This window comes from Scyliorhinus torazame, chromosome 27 (assembly GCF_047496885.1).
Source record: "Scyliorhinus torazame isolate Kashiwa2021f chromosome 27, sScyTor2.1, whole genome shotgun sequence".
Classification (NCBI taxonomy): domain Eukaryota; kingdom Metazoa; phylum Chordata; class Chondrichthyes; order Carcharhiniformes; family Scyliorhinidae; genus Scyliorhinus; species Scyliorhinus torazame.
Window position 1 is genome coordinate 20359083 of NC_092733.1, and position 12192 is coordinate 20371274.

A 12192-nucleotide genomic window follows, 5' to 3' on the forward strand; every position below is an offset into this window, starting at 1 on the left:
AATCAGTGTGGGTGGTACTGTACTCTGTCCCACATTAACCCTGTATGTGCCTGATCCTTATACTACTTTGTTTTGGTAAAATATTGAAATCACAAGGCTGAATCATTGATTTGTGAATGTACAGGTGTTAATTTGAAAGTGAACATTTCTGTGTTTTCACCTTTCATCATTTTGACCTCAATAAAACACTTGTTCAGGTTGTCAGAGAACCATATTGGCACATTGTAGCACCGTGTGCAACCACAGAGTGTAGAGGCAGGGAATGTTAATGATGCTTTTGTAATGGCTACAACATCTAGTAATCCAGTTAAAATTAATTTTTATTAATCATTTCAAATTTTGCACTTCAATATTATTTTTCCAGTAGGTCAGGAACCTTTCACCTCGGCATTCACTGCTGGTGACGAATGAGCCTGACTGTACTCAGCTTTGTCGCTTTAGCTGTTTTTGTATTTAGACAGCAGTGATCGACAGCTTTTCTTTTATCTTTATGTTTAAGAACGGTTTCCAACGTGTGATCAGTCAACTCAAATAAAACAGCTATCCACTGTCTTAACCCCTTGACCGTGTTCTTGCCTCTTTAACTTTCTCTTTACTTCAGGGAAGTCAAGGGTGAGACAAGACCCTCGACCCACTGTACAAAGAAGCTTTACAGTGCAGAAGAAGGCCATTTGGCCCATCAAGTGTACTGGCCCGCTGAAAGAGCATGCTAACAAATCCCACTCCCCTTATCCCTTTATCCATTATACGCAGGCTCTGAGGAAATCCCTTGATCGTTCCCTTTTCTCATTATCATAACCTTTAGTTTATTTGTTATTTTGGAACAGGTACCAAAAGCTGAGCACTGCGTTTAACCCCAACACGTTGGAGAAGCAGCGGGAGAGGCAGCGGGGCCTGCCCAAGCAGGTCTTCGAGTCTGATGAAATTGTTGATGACCGAGGGAGCCAGGACGATCAGGTACTTGAGAAGGAAGGATGTTCAAATGTTAGTTCATTCGGTGCTTGGATGCATTTTTGAATGTGGAAGTTTACACCAGTGATTGCTATCTGATGGCAAGTTCCACGAAAATCAAAAAAAGCTAGTATGCAGGTACGGCAAGTGATTAGGGAAGCAAAAGGAATGTTGTTCATTGCAAGAGGAATACAATGTAAAAGTGGGGAAGTTTTGCTACAATTGTACAGGGCTTTGGTGAGACCATATCGATAATACGGTTTTCGTCTCGTTATTTAAGAAAGGAGAAGCAGTGATTGTGTTAGAAGCAGTTCAGCGAAGACTCACTCGACTGATCCTCGGATGAAGGCGTTGTGATATGAAGAAAGGTTAAGACTGTATCCATTGGAGTTTAGAAGGATGAAAGATGATCTTATTTAAACATAAACGTTCCTGAGGGGCCTTGACGGGGTGGATGCTGAGAGGATGTTTCCTCTTTCGGGGAGAACGAGGAGAAGCAATTTTAAAAATAAGGGTCTGTGGGGGGGGGGGGGGGGGGTGGTGATGATGTAATCTGACATGGGACCAGCTGCGTTTTCGTGCGCTCTGGGTCTATGTGCCTTTTAACCTTTTATTTTGTCCTGATGCACATCCCATAATTACTTAATCTTGCACATTGTCCCTGGATGAATCCTGGCTAGATTTTGGCAAAAGAGGTGCAGAGTTAAATCAGAGAGAGTCTTCATCTAAGGCAGGCAGGCAGGGTGGGGTCCATCGTGCAGTGGCTGTTTTGCTGGTGAGTGGGCCCAAAACTCAGCAGTGCTATTGACATCAGATTGATGGCTGCCATTGCGAATGGCGTTCTGGACGATGATCGCGGCTCCCGGGTGCAGGATTTTGGTGCTCACTTTGATGAACTGTGAAATATCCTTGAGAAAATAGTGTAAGCACAGGAGCGAATCCTATTTTTTGATAGAGCAATTTACCTGGTGGGGGCTCACCTTCGATCCTTGGAAATCCCGCTGCATGGTGTGTTACTTATCCTGACCGGCTCCGGGATTAGGGGACGAGGAGTACTCATGAACCCCATCTCCTGGGAGGAGTGGGGGGGGTGAATTCGTGACTGATTTTAAGAATTGGGATTTTGTAATCTCGATTTGAAGTCTGGGTGTTTCAGGTTTCTGGCGCCCATTGTATCCAGTCTTTGAGACCTGGGGTCAATCGGAGGTCCCGACCACTGGTTTCGTGTAGTCCTGACCTCAATGCTCGTTGTGAGGGGATGGAGCTGGCTGGTGAGTCGATTCATCCGTCATCCCCCACCAGCCGGGCCCTAGGTTCCTTGCTGCCTGGGCATCGGGACGATGGCATGGCTGAGGTGAAGGTGCTTCATCTGATGGAACTCGAGGGTTGCTCGATAATCCTGTCATGGCCTTGACCTTTCCAAGTGACATAGATGGCGTTATTATCATGCAGTTCATCAATAATCTTGGACTTTGTCATTATGTTGTAGATTTCATGCTGTTGTCTTTTCTCCTGACGAGGGTGTGTGATATTCGAGGGCGAGGATCGCCTAGTATCCTGTTTTTGGCAAAAGGCATATGGAGTGATATGTGGTTTATGCATAGTCTTGCTTCCTTTTTAATATGTTTAAGATGCTTAAATCCTTGCATTTATGGGAAGGGAGTGGATTTTAGCCCCTTGCCTCATTTATAGAGGTGAGTAGAGCCACGGCGGATAATGGCTGGATGGTTGGTGTGGTGGTGGGAGGTCAGGTTAGATCAGTCCTCACTTAGGTCGAAGAAAGCTCCCAGTTAGGGCTAACTGTATCGGGTTTTTATTTTGCTGTTGTTTTATTGTTGCTTTGAATTTTGAGTGCTTATCGCCTACAAATGCGCAGACAGATCATGTATCATGGAGACGGATGTGTTCCTTGTGGTTGGAGTTTCTGGAGCTGTTGGAGTAGGGGGCAATAAGTGATGGGGAGGTAGTGTCTTTGTCTCTGTTGAGACAGCGCTACTCTGTCCCCATGTATCCTCCTTGAAATGGCATACAGAGTTGGTCTGTGTCCAACATTCCTTGGTTAATTAGGGTTTCCCCCCCCTAGGGGAGTAGCATGTCGTTACGGGTCCTGTTTCGGTCTGTTGGATTAAAGGGGAGGGGTTCCCTTATATCTGAGGGGGAGAATTGTCCCCCCTCCAAAGACACCCAATTAATAGATGTCTTAATGGTTCTTCTTCACTTCGGTGGTGGAATCTCCTCGGTTGAGGCGGGTGTGATTTTCCTGATGTCGGTGGGTCTGGTGTGCTGCCCCAGGTGTGGTTTGTGGGGAACGTGGCCAGTGGGCGGTAGGTTTTGGCATGTGCTGGGTATCCTGTGGGTTTTGACTTCTATGTGCAAGAACGTGCTGGACTAGGCCACGTCTGGTACTGTAACTGGTATCCTGTTGCCTCCTTATGCTTGGGCTGACTTTTCTCGCGAGCACTTGTGAGGGATGTCCTGAGAGTCTGAGTCTTGATGTGTTTTGAGCATTCTTTTATTACAGATTCCAAGTGCGCATGGGTGTGTTTCAAGGAAACAAAATACTGCAGCGGTTCGAGTTTAAACTCATGGCAAATCATTCAGTTGCAAGTGGAATATATCCTGTTAAAACCTGTGGAAGTCGGTTAGCACTTAGCAAGGAACAGCGCTGATGTTTCAGGCCTAGCTTTCAAAAATGATTTGGATAATATCTGAAAATTTGCATACCGATCTGGAAAGGGTAAGGAGTGGGACGGATTGAATAACTGTTACAAGGCCCAGTACAGGCACAGAAGGCTAAATGGTGTTCTGTAATATCTGATTCTTTGATTTAAATATCCTCAATCCTATTGCCTGAAATGTGAACGTTTATCCTTTCTTCCTAGATACTGTTGTATCAGATAGGAGATTTTGTGGGAGCGTGAGAGACTCACGTTTGGTATGTTGCCTCCCAGGTGCAAGGGTACGTGATGTCTCGGATCGTGTTTTCCGGGTCCTTAGGGGGGAGGGGGAGCAGCCCCAAGTCGTGGTCCACATTGGCACCAACGACATAGGTAGGAAAGGGGACAAGGATGTCAGGCAGGCTTTCAGGGAGCTAGGATGGAAGCTCAGAACTAGAACAAACAGAGTTGTTATCTCTGGGTTGTTGCCCGTGCCACGTGATAGTGAGATGAGGAATAGGGAGAGAGAGCATTTAAACACGTGGCTACAGGGATGGTGCAGGCGGGAGGGTTTCAGATTTTTGGATAACTGGGGCTCTTTCTGGGGAAGGTGGGACCTCTACAGACAGGATGGTCTACATCTGAACCTGAGGGGCACAAATATCCTGGGGGGGAGATTTGTTAGTGCTCTTTGGGGGGGTTTAAACTAATGCAGCAGGGGCATGGGAACCTGGATTGTAGTTTTAGGGTAAGGGAGAATGAGAGTATAGAGGTCAGGAGCACAGATTTGACGTCGCAGGAGGGGGCCAGCGTTCAGGTAGGTGGTTTGAAGTGTGTCTACTTCAATGCCAGGAGTATACGAAACAAGGTAGGGGAACTGGCAGCGTGGGTTGGTACCTGGGACTTCGATGTTGTGGCCATTTCGGAGACATGGATAGAGCAGGGACAGGAATGGATGTTGCAGGTTCCGGGGTTTAGGTGTTTTAGTAAGCTCAGAGAAGGAGGCAAAAGAGGGGGAGGTGTGGCGCTGCTAGTCAAGAGCAGTATTACGGTGGCGGAGAGGATGCTAGATGGGGACTCTTCTTCCGAGGTAGTATTGGCTGAAGTTAGAAACAGGAAAGGAGAGGTCACCCTGTTGGGAGTTTTTTATAGGCCTCCAAATAGTTCTAGGGATGTAGAGGAAAGGATGGCGAAGATGATTCTGGATATGAGCGAAAGTAACAGGGTAGTTATTATGGGAGACTTTAACTTTCCAAATATTGACTGGAAAAGATATAGTTCGAGTACAATAGATGGGTCGTTTTTTGTACAGTGTGTGCAGGAGGGTTTCCTGAAACAATATGTTGACATGCCAACAAGAGGCGAGGCCACGTTGGATTTGGTTTTGGGTAATGAACCAGGCCAGGTGTTGGATTTGGAGGTAGGAGAGCACTTTGGGGACAGTGACCACAATTCGGTGACGTTTACGTTAATGATGGAAAGGGATAAGTATACACCGCAGGGCAAGAGTTATAGCTGGGGGAAGGGCAATTATGATGCCATTAGACGTGACTTGGGGGGGATAAGGTGGAGAAGTAGGCTGCAAGTGTTGGGCACACTGGATAAGTGGGGCTTGTTCAAGGATCAGCTACTGCGTGTTCTTGATAAGTATGTACCGGTCAGACAGGGAGGAAGGCGTCGAGCGAGGGAACCGTGGTTTACCAGGGAAGTGGAATCTCTTGTTAAGAGGAAGAAGGAGGCCTATGTGAAGATGAAGTGTGAAGTTTCGGTTGGGGCGATGGATAGTTACAAGGTAGCGAGGAAGGATCTAAAGAGAGAGCTAAGACGAGCAAGGAGGGGACATGAGAAGTATTTGGCAGGAAGGATCAAGGAAAACCCAAAAGCTTTCTATACGTATGTCAAGAATAAGCGAATGACTAGGGAAAGAGTAGGACCAGTCAAGGACAGGGATGGGAAATTGTGTGTGGAGTCTGAAGAGATAGGCGAGATACTAAATGAATATTTTTCGTCAGTATTCACTCAGGAAAAAGATAATGTTGTGGAGGAGAATGCTGAGTCCCAGGCTAATAGAATAGATGGCATTGAGGTACGTAGGGAAGAGGTGTTGGCAATTCTGGACAGGCTGAAAATAGATAAGTCCCCGGGACCTGATGGGATTTATCCTAGGATTCTATGGGAGGCCAGGGAAGAGATTGCTGGACCTTTGGCTTTGATTTTTATGTCATCATTGGCTACAGGAATAGTGCCAGAGGACTGGAGGACAGCAAATGTGGTCCCTTTGTTCAAAAAGGGGAGCAGAGACAACCCCGGCAACTATAGACCGGTGAGCCTCACGTCTGTAGTGGGTAAAGTCTTGGAGGGGATTATAAGGGACAAGATTTATAATCATCTAGATAGGAATGATATGATCAGGGATAGTCAGCATGGCTTTGTGAAGGGTAGGTCATGCCTCACAAACCTTATTGAGTTCTTTGAGAAGGTGACTGAACAGGTAGACGAGGGTAGAGCAGTTGATGTGGTGTATATGGATTTCAGCAAAGCGTTTGATAAGGTTCCCCACGGTAGGCTATTGCAAAAAATACGGAGGCTGGGGATTGAGGGTGATTTAGAGATGTGGATCAGAAATTGGCTAGCTGAAAGAAGACAGAGGGTGGTGGTTGATGGGAAATGTTCAGAATGGAGTACAGTCACAAGTGGAGTACCACAAGGATCTGTTCTGGGGCCGTTGCTGTTTGTCATTTTTATCAATGACCTAGAGGAAGGCACAGAAGGGTGGGTGAGTAAATTTGCAGATGATACTAAAGTCGGTGGTGTTGTCGATAGTGTGGAAGGATGTAGCAGGTTACAGAGGGATATAGATAAGCTGCAGAGCTGGGCTGAGAGGTGGCAAATGGAGTTTAATGTAGAGAAGTGTGAGGTGATTCACTTTGGAAGGAATAACAGGAATGCGGAATATTTGGCTAATGGTAAAGTTCTTGAAAGTGTGGCTGAGCAGAGGGATCTAGGTGTCCATGTACATAGATCCCTGAAAGTTGCCACCCAGGTTGATAGGGTTGTGAAGAAGGCCTATGGAGTGTTGGCCTTTATTGGTAGAGGGATTGAGTTCCGGAGTCGAGAGGTCATGTTGCAGCTGTACAGAACTCTGGTCCGGCCGCATTTGGAGTATTGCGTACAGTTCTGGTCACAGCATTATAGGAAGGACGTGGAGGCTTTGGAGCGGGTGCAGAGGAGATTTACCAGGATGTTGCCTGGTATGGAGGGAAAATCTTATGAGGAAAGGCTGACGGACTTGAGGTTGTTTTCGTTGGAGAGAAGAAGGCTAAGAGGAGACTTAATAGAGGCATACAAAATGATCAGGGGGTTGGATAGGGTGGACAGTGAGAGCCTTCTCCCGCGGATGGATATGGCTGGCACGAGGGGACATAACTTTAAACTGAGGGGTAATAGATATAGGACAGAGGTCAGAGGTAGGTTCTTTACGCAAAGAGTAGTGAGGCCGTGGAATGCCCTACCTGCTACAGTAGTGAACTCGCCAACATTGAGGGCATTTAAAAGTTTATTGCATAAACATATGGATGATAATGGCATAGTGTAGGTTAGATGGCTTTTGTTTCGGTGCAACATCGTGGGCCGAAGGGCCTGTACTGCGCTGTATTGTTCTATGTTCTATGTTCTATGTTGTCTGGCTTTTTAAAAATCATTGTTTCACGAGGAAAGGATGCTTGAAACTGGTGGTGGGGAGGGATGCAGAACAAGACTTGATGAATAAAAGCTGCAAATGACATGTTCTTCTTTTGCTGGTAGGATGAGTTGAAGCGAAGGTCAGTGTCTTTGGACGACACGCCACGGGGTAGCTGGGCCTCCAGTATCTTTGACCTGAAGAACTCCACCGCTGACGTGCTGCTGCCCAGCCTCCTGGAGCGCACAGCCATCGAGGAAGTGGACAGGCGCAATGGGGAGCAGAGGAGAGAGAACCGACACGGGGAGGTGCTGGCACTCTTCCCACCACCAGATGAGGTAAAGCGATTGTTTCTAGTTGCTGTGGGGGAGGCGGGGGGGCTGTATGTTTATACAGAATGGTCAATCTCTGCACACTTGATCCCTTTAAACTCTGCTGCTAGATTGCTGACAAATACTGATAGCATGATGGAGCCAGATTCCACTGTAGCTTGCCAGAGGATATTGGATAAATATTTCTAGGATAAAAATTGAAGTGATGCAGAGAGAGAATGGGCTGGAATGCTTTCAGAAGAAGTTGGAGCAGATTCTATGGGTTCAGTGGCGGCCACTTGTGCAATGCTGATTCTATGAAATTGCAGTTATGCAGGTTTGTTTCACACACACACACACACACACACACACACACACCCCCCCCCCCCCCCCCCGCTCCCCCCCCCCAATCCAAAATTCGGAGGTCACTGAGGGCAGCTGAAGTGTTCGACTGACTAAGATCAACTAACAGCACAGGAGCAGGTTATTTCTTGGGATCACTGGTCCGCGTTGCTCAGTTTGGCAATGGTTATTTACCCCTGAGCCATCAGGGTCTTTGATCACCATCTTGAAAGTCGGCAATTTCCTGTTAGTTCATTTTAATGGGGGCGTATTGACCAGAGGGAGCTACTCCATTAAAGTCTTTCCACTCAGTCTGTCTAGCTTGTGTGATTGGTGTTTTGAAGATACTTGGAAAACAGCTGTTATTCCTCCCTAGTTTAATGGAATCCCTACAGTGCAGAAGGAGGCCATTCGGCCCATCGAGTCTGCACCAACCCTTTCAAAGATCACCCTACCTGGGCCCACCTAACCTTTGAGCACGAAGGGACAATTTTACCATGGCCAGTCGACTTAACCTGCACGTCTTTTATTTGGAAGATGCCATCCCTCTTTGAAGGATGAAGCAAGAGCTTTGGGGCGCAATTCTCCCATCGGGAGACTAAGTCCCGACGCCGGAGTGAAAACCGTAGTGTTTCACTCCGGCGTCGGAGGCCGTTCCCAGCCCCCTATTCCCCCCCCCCCCCCCCCCCCCCCCCCCCCGGGGCTAGGAGCGGCGCCGCGTAAATGACGTCACCCGCGCATGCGCAGTTGCCGTCCTCCCCGCGGCCGCCCCACAAGAAGATATCCAATGGATCTTGCGGGGCAGCGGAGGAAAGGAGGTCCTCCTTCAGAGAGGCCGGCCCGCTGATCGGTGGGCACCGATCGCGGGCCAGACCCCTTTTGAGCCCCTCCCTGGTACAAGAACCCCCCTCGCCCCCCCCCCCCCCCCCAGCGTTCCCGCGCTGTTCCCACCGGCAGCGACCAGGTGTGGATGGCGCCGGCGGGAACTTGTCGTGTTGGGCAGGCAGCTCGGCCCATCCGGGCCTGAGAATCACCGCTCGCCCATTACCAACGGCAAGCGCCGTTTCTCCTAGCGGCCAGCTGTGATTCGCGCCGCGCCGGTTTGGGGGGGGGTCGCGTTGGGGCGGCGTGGCGGGACTTGCGCGGCACCCGGGCGATTCTCCCACCCGGCGTGGGGGGGGGGGGGGAGAATTCCGCCCTTCATTTCTGCCATAATTCACAATTAAATAGAGAAGCGTACTTGGCCTCAATCCTGTGCCTGATCTCAAACCAACGTGTTAGGAAAGTGCAGATCACTGGTGAAATGCTTCTTCAGTGGGGCAGAAGCTGAAGGGCAGGAAATATTCCCAAGCCACCTTGCACACCCCAGCAGCATAGTTTAGCAACAGTAAAGTTAGGAGCTTCAGGCCCAGAGTGTGGCCTGTGGCAGGGTATGGAGTGTTAAAACAAATAAAGGAAACTGAAATCATCAAAAATGTCACTTCTTAAACTGCTCTACACATCTTTTGCGTTTTGTTTACCTGCTATCTGATGCTTTGTATAATGTATACGATACAATACTATCTTTATGCAAGTGTTGATCTAGTTGGTCTGAGTCCCACTTTATAAGAGTTTGTATCTATTTGGAATTTTGGCACCACCTTGTGGTGGATAGAAATTATCCTTCGCACAACATAGCAACCGTATGCTGTGCTTGGTACTCATGGTCCCATTCATGACCACCACAAGTGAGGTTTCCAACACCTGAACACTAACCTTGGTGGCACGGTGGCGCCAGGGACCCGAGTTCGATTCCCACCTGTGTGGAGTTTGCACTTTCTCCCCGTACCTGCATGGGTTTCTTCTGAGTGCTCCGGTTGGGTGGATTGGCCATGCTAAATTGCCCCTTAGGGTGGGGTTTCAGGAATCGGATAGGGGATTGGGCTTGGTAGTGTGGTCTTTCAAAAGAGTCGGTGCAGACTTGATGGGGCGAATGGCCTCCTGCACTGTAGTGATTCTATGATTCTTCTGAGGTCACAGTCACTTTGAAGAGACGGCTACTTTCCCCCTTCCTTGATTCTTTCAAAATCGGGGGGGAAAGCACAATGTGGTAAACTCATGATTTTGCTAAGAATCAGATGTAAGAATCAAATATAGCCATGCGGACCCTCTTGTCCGTGGCATCTATTAGCCCGGTTGAATGTCATTATGTCTGTTCTGAAACAGGATGGCTGAGAGGCACTGTCATATCTATGCAACCTTTGGCATTGGATGATAATTCTGCACAATACAAAACCCGATGTAATGGATGAATACTTCTAATTACTAGCTTCTAAATGCAGCCAGCATTTCACTGATCAGGAATGCTCCCTCCTTTCTAATTTCCACCCGTCGGTTCGCTCAGTGTTTCTTGTCATAATTGTTGAGCCTCAAACTCGGCTCTCTCTGTCGATCTAAGCATCAATGGTAAGAGCTTAACCGTTATACTAAATCCTGCTGGAAAACGGGAGACACTGGGTATTTTATTGGTAATTAGAACATAGAACATAGAAAAATACAGCACAGAACAGGCCCTTCGGCTCACGATGTTGTGCCGAACCTTTGTCCTAGATTAATCATAGATTATCATTGAATTGACAGTGCAGAAGGAGGCCATTCGGCCCATCGAGCCTGCACCGGCTCTTGGAAAGAGCACCCTACCCAAGGTCAACACCTCCACCCTATCCCCATAACCCAGTAACCCCATCCAACACTAAGGGCAATTTTGGACATTAAGGGCAATTTATCATGGCCAATCCACCTAACCTGCACATCTTTGGACTGTGGGAGGAAACCGGAGTACCCGGAGGAAACCCACGCACACACGGGGAGGATGTGCAGACTCCACACAGACAGTGACCCAAGCCGGAATCGAACCTGGGACCCTGGAGCTGTAAAGCAATTGTGCTATCCACAATGCTACCATGCTACCCTTAAGAACAAATTAATCTACACTATATCATTCTACCGTAATCCATGTATCTATCCAATAGCTGCCTGAAGGTCCCTAATGTTTCCAACTCAACTACTTCCACAGGCAGTGCATTCCATGCCCCCACTACTCTCTGGGTAAAGAACCTACCTCTGACATCCCCCCTATATCTTCCACCATTCACCTTAAATTTATGTCCCCTTGTGATGGTTTGTTCCACCCGAGGAAAAAGTCTCTGACTGTCTATCTATTCCCCTGATCATCTTATAGACCTCTATCAAGTCGCCTCTCATCCTTCTCCGTTCTAATGAGAAAAGGCCCAGCACCCTCAACCTTTCCTCGTAAGACCTACTCTCCATTCCAGGCAACATCCTGGTAAATCTCCTTTGCACCTTTTCCAAAGCTTCCACATCCTTCCTAAAATGAGGCGACCAGAACTGTACACAGTACTCCAAATGTGGCCGTACCAAAGTTCTGTACAGCTGCATCATCACCTCACGGCTCTTAAATTCAATCCCTCTGTTAATGAACGCTAGCACACCATAGGCCTTCTTCACAGCTCTATCCACTTGAGTGACAACTTTCAAAGATGTATGAACATAGACCCCAAGATCTCTCTGCTCCTCCACATTGCCAAGAACTCTACCGTTAACCCTGTATTCCGCATTCATATTTGTCCTTCCAAAATGGACAACCTCACACTTTTCAGGGTTAAACTCCATCTGCCACTTCTCAGCCCAGCTCTGCATCCTATCTATGTCTCTTTGCAGCCGACCTCACTATCCACAACTCCACCAATCTTCGTATCGTCTGCAAATTTACTGACCCACCCTTCAACTCCCTCATCCAAGTCATTAATGAAAATCACAACAGCAGAGGACCCAGAACTGATCCCTGCGGTACGCCACTGGTAACTGGGATCCAGGCTGAATATTTGCCATCCACCACCACTTTCTGGCTTCTATCGGTTAGCCAGTTCGTTATCCAACTGGCCAAATTTCCCACTATCCCATGCCTCCTTGCTTTCTGCATAAGCCTACCATGGGGAACCTTATCAAATGCCTTACTAAAATCCATGTACACTACATCCACTGCTTTACCTTCATCCACATGCTTGGTCACCTCCTCAAAGAATTCAATAAGACTCGTAAGGCAAGACCTACCCCTCACAAATCCGTGCTGATTATCCCTAATCAAGCAGTGTCTTTCCAGATGCTCAGAAATCCTATCCTTCAGTACCCTTTCCATTACTTTGCCGACCACCGAAGTAAGACTAACTGGCCTGTAATTCCCAGGGTTATC

The 12192-nt window shown here is 47.9% G+C and overlaps 1 protein-coding gene across 5 annotated transcripts in view; it reads left to right on the forward strand.

Moving 5' to 3' along the window:
• dock6 (dedicator of cytokinesis 6) overlaps positions 1–12192 on the forward strand; it is a 241117-nt gene that overhangs the window by 68242 nt on the left and 160683 nt on the right. For all 5 annotated transcript variants that reach the window (XM_072491074.1, XM_072491075.1, XM_072491076.1 and 2 more), the window contains exons 5-6: positions 828–957; positions 7413–7625. In XM_072491074.1, coding sequence (XP_072347175.1) covers positions 828–957; positions 7413–7625 — 343 coding nt within the window. The remainder of the gene's footprint in view (positions 1–827; positions 958–7412; positions 7626–12192) is intronic.